General features: G+C 45.0%; 1 protein-coding gene across 1 annotated transcript; it reads right to left on the reverse strand.

The window, feature by feature from the left end:
• Positions 1-6,910: 6,910 nt before the first annotated feature.
• Positions 6,911-11,758, reverse strand: scn4bb (sodium channel, voltage-gated, type IV, beta b; the record flags this gene model as incomplete). The annotated part of the gene is made up of 5 exons (XM_083665218.1): positions 6,911-7,007; positions 7,274-7,403; positions 7,589-7,808; positions 8,027-8,190; positions 11,686-11,758. The coding sequence occupies 5 exons, from the start codon at positions 11,756-11,758 to the stop codon at positions 6,911-6,913; spliced, it is 684 nt and encodes a 227-aa protein (XP_083521344.1).
• Between the last annotated feature and the right edge of the window lie 2,140 nt (positions 11,759-13,898).

Raw genomic sequence — 13,898 nt, forward strand, 5'->3', positions numbered from 1 at the left:
GGTTGACCGCATGTTCTACTTCTGCTCCCAGTCCCTGTGGTTCATCCCCCCCTGGCGAGGGCATGTGATGGACAAAGCCGACTGTGCCAGTCAGACGGCCAGCCAACACCACCTTCCAAGTAAACACCACCCGCCATCTCATCTCATCTCCTCCCCTCTCTCTCTCTCTCTCTCTCTCTCTCTCTCTCTCTCTCTCTCTCTCTCTCTCTCTCTCTCTCTCTCTCTCTCTCTCTCTCTCTCTCTCTCTCTCTCTCTCTCTCTCTCTCTCTCTCTCTCTCTCTCAGTGTGTGTGGGCCGAGGACTGGAGACTGCACCACACCCACAGTGTCTGTCAGCAGCTAGGATACACACTGTGAGAGCTCCCCACAGACAGTTTTCTTCTGTTCAACACTGTCAGCCTTAAGCCCTACAGCAGTACGACTCTGAATACTCTCCCTCTCATCTCCTTCACCAGGAACCCCAAAAGCAAGAGAGTCCTGGTCCCTCAGCCTGCCTCTGTCTCTGAGAGTCTCCCTCAGTGCTGTCAGAGCTGGAGCAGAGGCTAAGGCCCACCTTCGCACCTCTCTCACCAGCAGGTAAGGCTCTGGGGTCGTGGATGCCATCAGGCTACCCAACTGGAGGGAGTATGAAGTGGGACAGGATCGTGTAGTGGGAGGCAATGACGCCGCCATCGAGGAGTGCCCATGGCAGGTCAGCCTGCAGGAAGACGGACAGCTCCCTGCTGTCCCTCACCTGGGTCATCACTGCTGCACAGTGCTTCAGTAGGTCAGTGTGTACACACACACACACACACACTTCACTGACTTGTACTTGCTCTGCTCAGTTCAATGATGCACAGATACATGTAGTTGTTAGAGGATAATAGACAATTAAATAATCTATGAAATTATAGATAATGAATAGGTATTGTTCAATTGCTCAGATTTGTTTTCTCTCTTGCTCTCTCTCTCACTCTCTCATCACACACACTCACACACACACAGATGTGAGAGGGAGCTGAGCCGCTGGTGGGTGGTGCTGGGGAGGACCCACATGGGCTCTTCTGGGGATATCTCTGTAGCAGCCATCATCATCAATAAAGACGCATCGCCATGCTGCACCTGTCACTACTGGAGGTACTATGGGCTTTACTCTGAATTACTTTAGAAGACAACCTTCATGTCTAAGCTTGATGGAAGGAAAACTGCACTACATTACAATACTGCCCTCCAGTGTCCATAAAGAGGAACTACCAAGACTGCACTATTACTTACCCAATATGTCATTTTCACACTGAGCTGTCATAGGCAAGGTTACGTTTACATTTTATTGGTTGCAGCTACATACGTTCCTCAACCATAACCCCTATGGTAGCCCATTCATAGGGTACATTGTTTTGCATTGTTTTCATTTGAGTAACCAACAATGTCTCTGCAGACACCATCCGCCCAGTGTGCCTGTCCCCCCATAACCCGTCTCTGAGGGCAGGAGACCCCCTGGTGGTGACTGGCTGGGGCTATCGATCGGAGAAAGGTGAGGCAGGACACACCTGCACAATGGAGGGTAATAGAAGGCAGCACAGACAGAGAAGAGGCTAGGACAATGGGCAAGAGCATGTCTACTAATCCAACAACCTTTCATTTGATTGAAACTGACTCATGTCTAAGCTTTATGGTCATGGTGCAAGTAGTTATTCCCTAGCTCTCTTGTCCTTTACCCTGTCCCAAGGTCAAATCTCTCCTGTCCTGCAGAGGGCCACTGTGTCCTTGATTGACAGGGATGTGTGTGCCCGCCCCTTTGTCTACGGCTCCTCCATCTCTCCCAGAATGATGTGCGCAGGGCACCTGGAGGGCAAAGTAGATGCATGCCAGGTAGGGTTACACTAATTCAAAGCAAAACAAATGGATGCCTTTGGGATTATTAGAGACTCCCACACATCTGAAGATGCCATCTTTTGCAGCTCTCTGTCATGACTAATGGCTTTTTTTTTTTCTCTCTCTCTCTCTCTCTCTCTCTCTCTCAGGGTGACAGCGGGGGTCCGCTGGTGTTCTTGTCCGGGCGCTGGCAGCTAGTGGGGGTAGTGAGCTGGGGTATGGGCTGTGCCCGCCCAGGGTTCCCTGGGGTCTACTACAGTATGGACCAACTGCTCAACTGGATCTACTCAGTCATGGAGGTGAGTGTCCACTACCTCCTCACCTGGATTTCTGGTGAAATATCTGGTAAACATTTTCCAAAACTGATATGTCTCATTGGGATGTCTGTCCTGATAACTTTTGGATTTCCTTTTTTTCAGAAGTACTCCTGAAAATCCTGTCTCTCTCAGAGATGGCTGATTTGTTATTGTCTTTCAGACATGTATGCATTTTCATCAAAGGACAAAGTCTTTGGATAAAAAAAGAACAGAGTCTCACATTTCTGACCTATTAATGTCCAAGTTTTGTTCTCTCGTGATCATTTGAGAGATGCAAATACTGCATGTTTTAATCTATGCATGTTGTAAATGTAGTTTTTTTTTCTTATATCTATGGATATACAGTAGCTCTACAGGAATGTGGTTTATTGGACTTTACTACAATCCTCCTGTAGAATGTCAGATGGTTTCCATTTGTCACAAACCACTTTATTACCAGTGGAAGCTAGTGGAGGTAGACATCGGAGGACGGGCTCATTGTAATAAATGGAATGAGGAAGGTTATGAAACTCTGTTTGATACCATTCCACATTCCACATTCCATTCAAAATGGTTTGATACCATTCCACATTCCATGCATTACAATGAGCTCTTCTTCTGATGTGTACCCCCACCAGCCTCCACTGTTTCACATGAGCTTCTTGTAAACAATTGCTCTTAAATGTCCCTTTCTTGTATTGTTCTGCCTTGTTTTATCAATGTTATTAAAGTTGCAAATGTTATGCACTCAACAACACTGCACCAAGAGTTACTGCTTATAAAGAATGAAGGTTTCATTCCTAAATGTTGACAACAAATACAAAACGACAAAACACAGGGTTTTATTCAAAAGTTTATTCGATTTTTTGTGGCTTTTTATAATAAAGAAAAATAGAGCTGATATGCATGATGGTGAGGTTCCATTGGGGACATCATTTGAAAGGGAGCAGGAGCATGGCTGTACATTCACGTGAGGAGAGCATTGTGGGACCAAGGGGCCAGTCAGTAGGGCTTGAGTAGGGGGCTCCAGTCCAGTCGGAGCTCTCCTCAATGGAAATTATCTTGTTCTTACAATAGCTGGTTCTGGGCTTGATATTATTTGTTTCTAATTCAACTCGACAAGGAACGTGGTTTTAGCTTGGCCAGGGTGGGGATGATGTGAAGCATTTTTTTTTTTGCTTGTATTACATAATCTGTGGTTTCTCTATGGCTGTGGCAATTCCTTTGACCCCTTGGTCTCCACTGGCTGTTTGTTTTTCCCGCAATACAGTAGGAGTCCCCATAAACACACAGTATTGCATGGTTGATTAACAGGAGAGAGATGTTTTATCCAGCGTTGCAGTGTTATTGTACATTAAAGATTTGCACACATTCTGTTGTCAAAAGTGCAATAGATGACAGAGGGAGATCTGGAGACTGACCACCAAGTTCAGACACTCCACAAATGCAAAGTGCTTATTGGATTCCTCATCTACAATGGTTGGTGTGTCTTTTGATTGCTTTACACACCCAGTTGTTTCAGGCCAGTAATGATGAAGGTAAAGGTTTAGGAGGCCAATTGAATCTTACTAAGACATACAGTAGTACATACAGTAGAGTGGAAGGGCATTTCAACAAGGAAGAGGGATCTCATTCCTTTATTGGGATTTGAACTTGCCCACCTGAATGGCACATAACATACAGTATTGCATATCTCCATAGGCTCCTTAGATTCAGGTAAAGCATCTTTCCCAAGGGTGACTTGTCACTAATCTAAATACAAGATAAGAAGCCATACATGGAGACCAGGGGAGGCTGGTGGAGGTAGAAATCAAAGGAAGGTCTCATTGTAATACATGGAATGGAAGAGGGAATGTATTTGATACCGTTCCTCATTCCATTCAATGCATTACAATGAGCCTGTCCTCTGATTTCTACCTCCACCAGCCTCCACTGATGGAGACCAAAGACAAAACAAGAAACAGAATATCACACATTCAGGAGACCATTACAATAGACACAAATACAATACAGACCTCTCTGTGGCTTCATAACATTCAAGTTTTCAACATTTGTGTGACATAAAAACATAAAACAGAGGCTAGCTCCACAGAGTGAGAGGTCTACATCAGTGCATTAACGGGCAGGGAGACACTAGGCCCATGTCTGCATTCAACCCTGCATCAGCTCATTGCAACTATATTTCCCATAACCCACTTTGATTACTGTTGCTCTGGTCATTCTTATTGCTTACATTATCATCACAGTAAAAAGGAACTCTGAAATGGCTCCAACAACAACAATAACAACAACAACTTAAAGGTGCTGTATTGACCAGTTATCACATTGATGTTGTAGTATGAGTGCAGCATTGTGAGCAGAACTCATCCTCTACTTGTCATAGAATTAAAAGCAGACCTTCCATTCAGTAGTAATGTTTGCATAGTATCTCTTGTCAAAGTCACGTCCAACCATGAGGTAATGCAATCAACTTTACTCTCATGTTAGATTGACCAACGTTATTGAGACGTGATCAGAACATTCAATATGTTTTGCACTCAAGATGTCAGCAAAATAAAATGTAATGTTTATTCTCAGTTTGAGTATTGTGGACTTTTTCATTCGACGCTGGAAAACATTTAATTAAAATGATGATAAAATGATAAATGATAAAAATAAATAATTCAAAATACTTGCCCAGTGTTTTGTTCTGAAAACATCTTCAAGCCGCCTCAACATGCCAGAAACCGTAAATAAACCTTAACACCTGAATGAAATATGTTAGGGAAGACATTCTGATATGTGCTATATGGTTTTAACAAATCTATCATGCATTTACACACATGAACTGTAACTTACCCACAGCCTTTGATTCATAAACTCCAACTGCTCCCCAGATACAATCTCAGTAGCTTACATACACAGCCAAAGAAATACATATTTATGTTCAAGTGGCCTAAAGACCCTCCCACTACACTGCTACATGCCAGTGCATTCATTTGAAGGGCTACAGGAACATAATAGGAGCAATACTGGGGCTTGTCCATGTTCTATTCATGTACATTGTGTCATCACAGTACCACCTGAAATTCACTCATTCTCACATATCTCCAAAGCCAGTGAAGAGGAGCTACACAAGTGATATCTGTTATGGTACAATAGCAAGTGATTACTAATGAGTCAGTGTGACAAGGGATGATGTCTTGGACATTGTTTGCTCTCAAATCCATCACACAGTCTGGAGGTATTTTAAAAACAAAACATTCTAAACATTTTGGGCCTCGAGGGAAGGAGAAATTGGAATAATACCCAACTGAAGTTCGTATTGAAAAAAATGCCCAGAGAAGAATTAGGCCGTTAGTGTACTGAACATGCCACAATTGTATGATTGTTGCCAAACTTGCATTTAACTAGTGATAGATGTACATACAGTAATACAGACTCAGATGAAAAGACTACATTCCCCAGGGTTGTCCCTGTGTGGCACTATGAATGGGCTGAATATGGGATGATACCTGTCTATATTCCTTCTAGTATACCATCTAGTACCATCCAGGAGAGATGTGTTCCAGCCCCCTACTCTAGCAGCTACAACACTACCGTATATCCATGTACTGTATGGTCCATTTGGGGCAACTGTAGTTGAGGGATATCTGTGTTTTTGTACATGATGGATTTGATTTGAATGAACCATGAATGAGCCATGATTACAACACCATCATACATTCTGCTGCACTGCAGCTTTTGACTACTTATTGCAACGTGTAAAAACCTGTGTTAGAATGTGTGCACTGTATATATCATCATGACTGAATCATGTGTTCTGTACAGCGGAGAGAGGAGAGCTATTTGTTAGTGACATGCTGTAGGACATTTGTGAGGGTATTTCTGTGTGATACAAGTGAACGTCCAGGCCAAAGACCCACTTCACCTTATTGTGTGCATAGCCTTGCCAACCACACTGAGTGGCGTTGAGGTTAGCATGATATGAGGAGATTCAGGAACCAGCCTTGAAGCTGATACTGACTGCATGGGGTTCCAAACATGTTTTACAAGAGAGTACATTTCTATTGTCAAGCATTGGGTCTAAAATCTGGCCTGTTTCACATGCTTACAAATGCATTGGTTATTTGTCTTAAAGCAGCATCTTCAGAAGTTCATTCATTTTTCTAGGGAGGTTGGTTTCAAGGGATTGTCTATCATTTCATACATCTGATTGTTGTATTATTTGTTTTGCGTTTTGCTGCGTTGTGTAAATTGTTTTGCTGTATTTACTCTTCCCTACCAGCAGGGGAAGATAGAAGCGCTAACAGGCACCTGTGTTTTATTTCAAGCAAAAAAAAGGTATCAAGTGCTGAACTGGATCCTTACACAATCCTCACCACACCAACACCCCTATGATTGGACTAAATAGGACGGAATAGAATCAGTTAGGGAATCGCTTTGAAATAATAATGTAATATTAATATAATAATAATTCTTTCTTAATGTTTAATAATGTTTGAGTTCTGTTGACAGCTTCAGTGAGGATTTAGTGTTAGGAGGTGTAGGATCCAGCCCAGTTTAAACGGCTGACAATACATTATCCCCTGTCTCAAGCATATTTTAACAAAAAGTTATTTTTCTCTTTATCATCATATGAAAAACAGTCCAAGGTTTTCTATAATATACCAACTTGAACATCATGAAGTCGCATGTGTGCATACACATGTGCATATGTAAATAAATGCTTTGATATATATATGCATATTTATATATGAATATACATACATGCACATACTCTCATTTCTTCTTTGGTGTTGGTTTCGAGTCAGCTTTGGATCCTGAGAGGCCATTATCTGTGTTGTCGATCCCTGAGGAAGTTACAAGGCACTCCTTACTGTGAAGGAGAGAATCAGAGGAGAGAAGAAGGTCACAACCACACAGAACATAAAGAATAGACAGAGCTCCCTATTGAAGATACCATTTCGTATTGGGTATTTGTGGTGGCAGTTGAGTTATTGTACAGACTTCGCTAGTTGTGTTGTGTGTGGCAGTGAGATGAGTTGCCTGTAGGTGACCCTCTGGATGGATGCCTGCCCACCCACCCACCCACCCTCCCTCCCTCCCTCCCTCCCTCTCTCCCTCTCTCCCTCCATGACTCACTTTTTCTCCTCTATCTTGGCAAGGACGAAGAGAGTGAAGTTCTTCAGCAGCATGAAGCCCATTAACAAGCCGATAGCCCCGCCCACTATAGAAGCAATGGCTTTGGCGAGTGTGTTGTCTATCACCCTCACTACAGAGAGAAAAGAAGGGAGGAGGAGGAGGAGGAGAGAGGGTGAACATAACAACATAGTTTAACAAGGAGTCAGAGGTTTGTCTTGAACAGTCATGTCCAGATGTTGACCAGATCATATCTACAGACTACAGATGATGTATCAGTGGACGCTGGTGGAGGCAGGAATCGGAGGACCTACTCACACTCATCTACCACAGTGAGAGTAAAGATGGCACTGTGGTTTTTGCCTTTCTCTTTGGGGTTGCGTCCGAAGCAGGTGTACTGGCCCTCGTCCTCAAAGGTGATGTTCCACAGCAGAATAGAGATGTTGTTTTCAACACCCTTGCCAATAAACTCCACCCGCTTGTGCCGAATATCCACAATAGGCTCCATCCCATCCAAGGCAATCGTCGATTCACACACCTGAGAAAGCCAGGCAGGCAGCCGTTACAATCATGCAAGACTCAAAACAACATCTGACATAATACGTCTACGCTAATTCACATTCTAGATGTCACTGTGATCAGGCCGAAAAGACTTGGTACAAAGTCTCTTAGTACACTTGAGAATACAACAACTTTTTGTGCTGACACATGAAACAGAGGCTGAGGCTGCTGTTATTGCAGTGGGCCATGCCTGACCTTCTCCATGGTGCCGTTGTTATTGAACTGCCAGTTGAAGTAAAGGTTCTTGATGCCGATACAGCTGATGTACGTGCAGGGCAACATGACTGTGCTGCCGTTCACTGCCTCCAGGAATGGGATCTTCCCCACGTTCATCTCCAGGCCCTGAGCAGGCCACACACCTGAGAGAGAGACAGAGAGAGAGAGAGAGAGAGAGAGAGAGAGAGAGAGAGAGAGAGAGAGACACACACACAGGGAGAGAGGGGGGTAAAGAGGAGGAGTGGAGAGGGGGAGAGAGAGAGAGAGAGAGGGAGAGAGGGGGATAAAGAGGAGGTGTGGAGAGGAGGAGAGAGAGAGAAAGGAAGAAAGAGAGAGAGAAATATATTGTGTGCCACACTCTTGAGAATAGTCCCTCTCGAGGAACGACAACATACAGTACAATGTAAATTGAGTATGTACCATACACAGCAATGTTATGTGCTGGCATCATTTCAGTGGATGCTGTATATTGGCATCATCTCCTAAAAACATCATCTCCTTACTACTTAACAAGAGCATAACAAGTTGTTCTATTTTACAACAGTTGTACAGTTGTTCTATTTTACGACAGTATCAAATGTACGTTGTTGAAGGAGGGGAGAGGACGAGAGTGAGCGGGAAAGCATATGTCCCTGGCGAAATCCCAGAGTAGCTCTTCCATTGACATATAGCCATCCAAAATTATTGAATGATGTCTAATGTAACCACCTACTCACACTACCTTTCCATTCTTCCAACTCCCCGACAACCAAGGGGCATTTGAGACACAAAGGCTGATATCTCAGAATAGGGCCAATGCTCCTGTATATGTGTCGACCTTTGACCTTAGCATTCCATATAGTATACTAAGAGAAGAAACAGGGAACATCATACCGTATTATACATGAGCAACTCACTCACTCACTCACTCTCACTCACTCTCTCTCTCTCTCTCTCTCTCTCTCTCTCTCTCTCTCTCTCTCTCTCTCTCTCTCTCTCTCTCTCTCTCTCTCTCTCTCTTTCTCTCTCAAATACACAGACCACACACACTTAAGTCTGCAGTAATCTTATGGCACAGTCCCACAGTCTTGACGCAGTGAGAGGGAGGGTGAAAGGGAGAACGGGAGAAAAGGATGGAGAGGACAGAGGAGAAAGGGCGGAATAACATGGGGAGGGAGAGAGATCAAAAAGTGAGTATCCAGTGTCAGCAAGTGGGTAATGACAATAAACAAAACAATTTAGAGAGAGAGAGTGTATGTGTGCGTGTGTGTGTGTGTGTGTGTGTGTGTGTGTGTGTGTGTGTGTGTGTGTGTGTGTGTTTGGTAATACCCATGAAATCTTACAGTGTTTGGGATGTTGTGAGGCCATTTAACTAAATGCAGGCTCATTAAACGCAGTAATTAGCAAATGAGTTCAGGTCCATCTGCCTCTTTAAGGGAATCCAAATAACGCCCTGTGTCTAATTCAGGTCTGGCCACCTCTTTAACACAATCCAAATAACACACACAGTAACACTTCTCAAGTGGCCCTAAAGATGATGGATGGTTAGGCTGCTGTAACTATACCGATGCTCAAACACCTTCTCCCTCTGCCCTTTTCTACAATTCTCTAAACCTAAACAATAGTATTACCTGGCTGTCCCCTTGTGGCCTATTTCTCTCTAGCTCTGTTTGCCACTCTGCAGCCCCCTTCCTCTGATCATCTCACCCCTCTCTGTTTTTACATAACTCCTCAGCTGTATGACACATCATCAATAACAGAGTCAAGGTCAACTTAGGACAAGCACCTCCCATGGCTGTTTGGAACAATATACAGGCTGTAAACTCCACTGTAGGCTGCACAGAGAGGTAGAATATGTGTATAAATGCATTATGCCTTCAGATATGTATGTCTCTCTCTCTCTCTCTCTCTCTCTCTCTCTCTTCCCCAATGCAGCACAGTGATGCTGCAGAAACTCACACAGGGCAGATGCACCTCTCTTTTCCTCTCTCTCTCTCTCTCTCTCTTTTGTCCTTCATTCTCAATTTCTTCCAGTTGTTCGGGCCCCCACTCTATGATCAATTGTGCTTGTCCCTCCCTTGGTTAGTACATGTCAGGTTTTGAGGACGTCAAAGGAGATATAGGATAATAAATCACAAATACAGTGAGACAGAAATGATCCATATGCACACAATATACCCTCCTACCCTCTAAACCAGACTGTTAAGGTATTCCTGAGGTGGATAATGTCACCAATTGTTCTCCACAGGGTTACTTTCCAAAACTTTAGTTTGTTAGAGCTCTTCCTTGTGCTGTGATTCCAACTAGAACAGTGATGCTCTACTTTCTAACCTACATTCATCAGTTGTTCAAGAACACAACAAGCATGAAACACTGTGGCCTACCTGTACAACTCTGCATTCAAACAATCTGAGATTCAAAACCATGATAAAATAGAGTTCACCACGAGACCAACATGGCATTTTAGAAATTCTCTATCCTTCACGAGAACTCAAACAGACAGTATACATGTCCTTAACCTTGCCCACAGTGTAAATACCTAATAGTTGAATTGCAGCCATTAAAGGGCACATGTTGGCTAAGAGTGGGGTGGTGTGAGGTGGGGTGGGATGGGGGTGGTTGTGGGCTGGGGTGGTGGAATGGGGGTGGTGAGGGGGTTAGCGGAGGCAGACTGATCATGCTGTTGGCAGAGAGCGTGAGAGCCTGAACTTGAGCCTGGCTGACAGCTCCTTGTTTGTACAGCTGTCAGGATGACCAGTGCAATATTACCCTGATGATTCACCAAGCAGATACTGCCATCCCCTCTCCTCAGATCCATTCCCACTGCACTTCCCCTAACCACAGACAGCAATGTCAACTTGGGTCACATCCCCCTCCAACAACCTGATTCAGCAGTTGATCATTAGTCAAGTTAAAAAGCTACTGTATATAGAAAAATACTATATGTTTGACTCCATGTTTCAAAGTAAAACAGTCTCCTATTGTCTTCATATGTTTACAGTAAAACATTCAAATACAGTGGTGAAAACAGTCATCTCTAAAAAAGAACTAATGGGCAGTTGACTGAGTTATTAATCCTTATCAGGGGAGACTGGTGGAGGCAGAAATCGAAGGACGGGCTCATTGTAATGCATGGAATGGAATCCGATCTACGCTGTGGATGGAGGTCTATCAGCTGACACACCTCTGCACAGACACCAGACGCCAGCTGGGTTTGGCTAAACTGAAAACCAGAAAATGCCACAGTTTCACCACAGAAAAATCAGAAAAACAAACAAAACAAAAAAAGTTTAACTTTCCCATTATGTCATGTCAATCAAACATTGAGTTATCAAATATATCAAGTAGAACTGGTGGCTATCACAAAATATATACCAGTTTTGCACCTATCAATGGAAACTGGTTCTGGCCCTCTATCTATTGTATATCCACATAATGTTAAGAACAGAAGGATGTTATATGTTAAGTATGACGAGTAAGCATACAGGTATCTAGCTTTCAGTATCAAAAATACATTGCCCTTTGAGCAGAGAGGGATGAGAAGAAAAACAGAAGTTATCAGAGAGAGAGAGGGATGAGAAGAGAGGTACAGATAGAGATGGCTAGGATTAGAGAGAGGAGCGAAGGAGAGAGAGATGATTAAGAAAGGGAAGTCTTACCAAGCAGCAGAGTGATGATCAGGCTGGCGGTGGCTGTGTGTGTGGAGAACACACACCTCCTCTGGACCTCCATGGTGGTCTGATCCAGTCCAAAGCACAAGCCGCTCTAGGATCCAGCCCGGAGTCCGTACGGCTGTGTGATCGCCCTCAGGAATCCCTCTGCTTGTCTCCACTGGCCCTGTGTCGTCCCTCTGGCTGCTGGTACTGGTGTCTAGTCCCCACTGAGTCACGTCCAACTGTTTCACCTAGTCCTATTTGCAGTGCCTCTGCCTGCTAGCCCCCACAATACTCCTGTTAGAAGGACTGTAGGTTAGACAGAGGGCGCGGAGGGAAGGGGGAGGGAGGTGGGGGACGCGGGGGGTGGGGGGGGGTCAAACTCAGAAGCAAGTAAGTTAATCTACTGCTATGATCTTAAGGATTTAACCAGAGATAGAAAGAGAGGGAGGTGAAAACTGAGAGACGAAGAAATGAGGCAGACAGTTACAAGTTACTGTGTGTGTGTGTGTGTGTGTGTGTGTGTGTGTGTGTGTGTGTGTGTGTGTGTGTGTGCGTGCGTGTGTGTGTGTGTGTGTGTTGGTGAGAGAGAGAGAGGGAGAAAGAGCGAGGGGGGGGTGAGAGAGAGAAACAGAGAGTGACTAAACAAGGGGATATATTCAAGAAATACTGTCACACACAGTCCAGTTGTAGCAGACAGCACCTCCTCCTCCTCCTCCTCCTCCTCCTCCTGTGGCTGGTGTTGCCTGAAAGGCCGGCAAGCTGACTGAACAGCTGAGTCAGTGAGGACGGAAGAGCAGAGTAGAGCAGAGGCAGCAGGGACTAGAGGTACTGCACACAGTCGGGGTACAGCCGAAGAGAATCCGCCAGCCTGCGCTTCCCCTGCAGAGAGGCTCACTGCAGCCTCAGCCAGGGCGAGAGAGAAACGTCCAGAGAGAGAGAGATAGAGAGAAATAGAAAGAGAGAGAGAGAGAGAGAGAGAGAGAGAGAGAGAGAGAGAGAGTGTGTGTGAGAGAGAAACGAGCGTGAGAGAGAGTGAGAGTGTGTGTTTGTGTGTGAGAGAGACACACAGGAGACTGCTGCTGCAGTAGACCTGATGGCTGCTGATCAGGTCCTGCTCTTCTTCCTGGATAGCAGAGCTCAAACGATGCTGAGTCTTCCCTTAGCTGCCTGCCCCTCTGGCTCTCTCTCAACTTTTCCCTCCCTCAGCTCTGTGTCTGCCCCTCTCTCTTTCTCTCTCTCTCCTTACCCCACCCCTCCCCTTCTCTCTCTCTTCCCTCCCCCTCCCCCCCTCCCCCCTCCCCTCTCCTGACTGGGTGTGAATGCAGACGCAGGCACTTTTGTCAGAGTGCTTGTGAAGATCAGAGAAAGTTCTGCAGTGCAGGTTGGGGGGGGGGGGGGGGGGGGGGGGGTGGGGGGGGGGGCTGTGTAACACAGCCCCAGGGACACACTAGACTCACTACCTTGTATTTATAAACAGGCATGTATTAATAGATATGGCATGTGCCTACACTGTGTATGTCCCTGATCTGTAATAAAGCGCAACGTGTTTGTCAATCACTCCTCTATGATTTGCTTTGATAAATTGACAATGAAAATCAACGGAGCAACATTGGAAGATAATATCATCATGTTCTTCTGTATTCCTCCTGACGCCGGTGCCTGAGCAAATGAGTCGGTGTGTGTTTACCTGCAATGTGAATGTGACTTTGAGAGCTCCCTCTCTACCCCACTCTCCCTTTCTCTCTCTGCACTCATCCTTCCTCATGATAGATTGACAGAGTTGAGTTTCCTGTGACTCTGCATTTCTCTCCCCCTCTATGTCCTCTCTCTGATATGGTGGGGTGTGTGTGTGTGTGTGTGTGTGTGTGTGTGTGTGTGTGTGTGTGTGTGTGTGTGTGTGTGTGTGTGTGTGTGTGTGTGTCTGATATAAGTCTGATATACCCTGCCTTGACTAGACCAGGTCTAAGCACCGACTAGAGCCCCTGGTCATTAGTTATTATTACCAGGAGGGGGAGGGAGGGAGCGAGTGTGAGACTGAGAGTGACTGTGTGTCTGTGCTTGTGTGCGTGTGTGTGTGTGTGTATCCCTTTAAACACACAAAGGTTAAAGCAGCTAACATAGCATAACATTCTCATGACTGTACTGTGACAGGTAATGTGGCTGGCGGTAGCATTAACATATGAGATGGTGTGAAACTCGTGGTGCTACTCACCCAT

Source organism: Argentina silus, assembly GCF_951799395.1.
Source record: "Argentina silus genome assembly, chromosome: 2".
NCBI classification, from domain to species: Eukaryota; Metazoa; Chordata; class Actinopteri; order Argentiniformes; family Argentinidae; genus Argentina; species Argentina silus.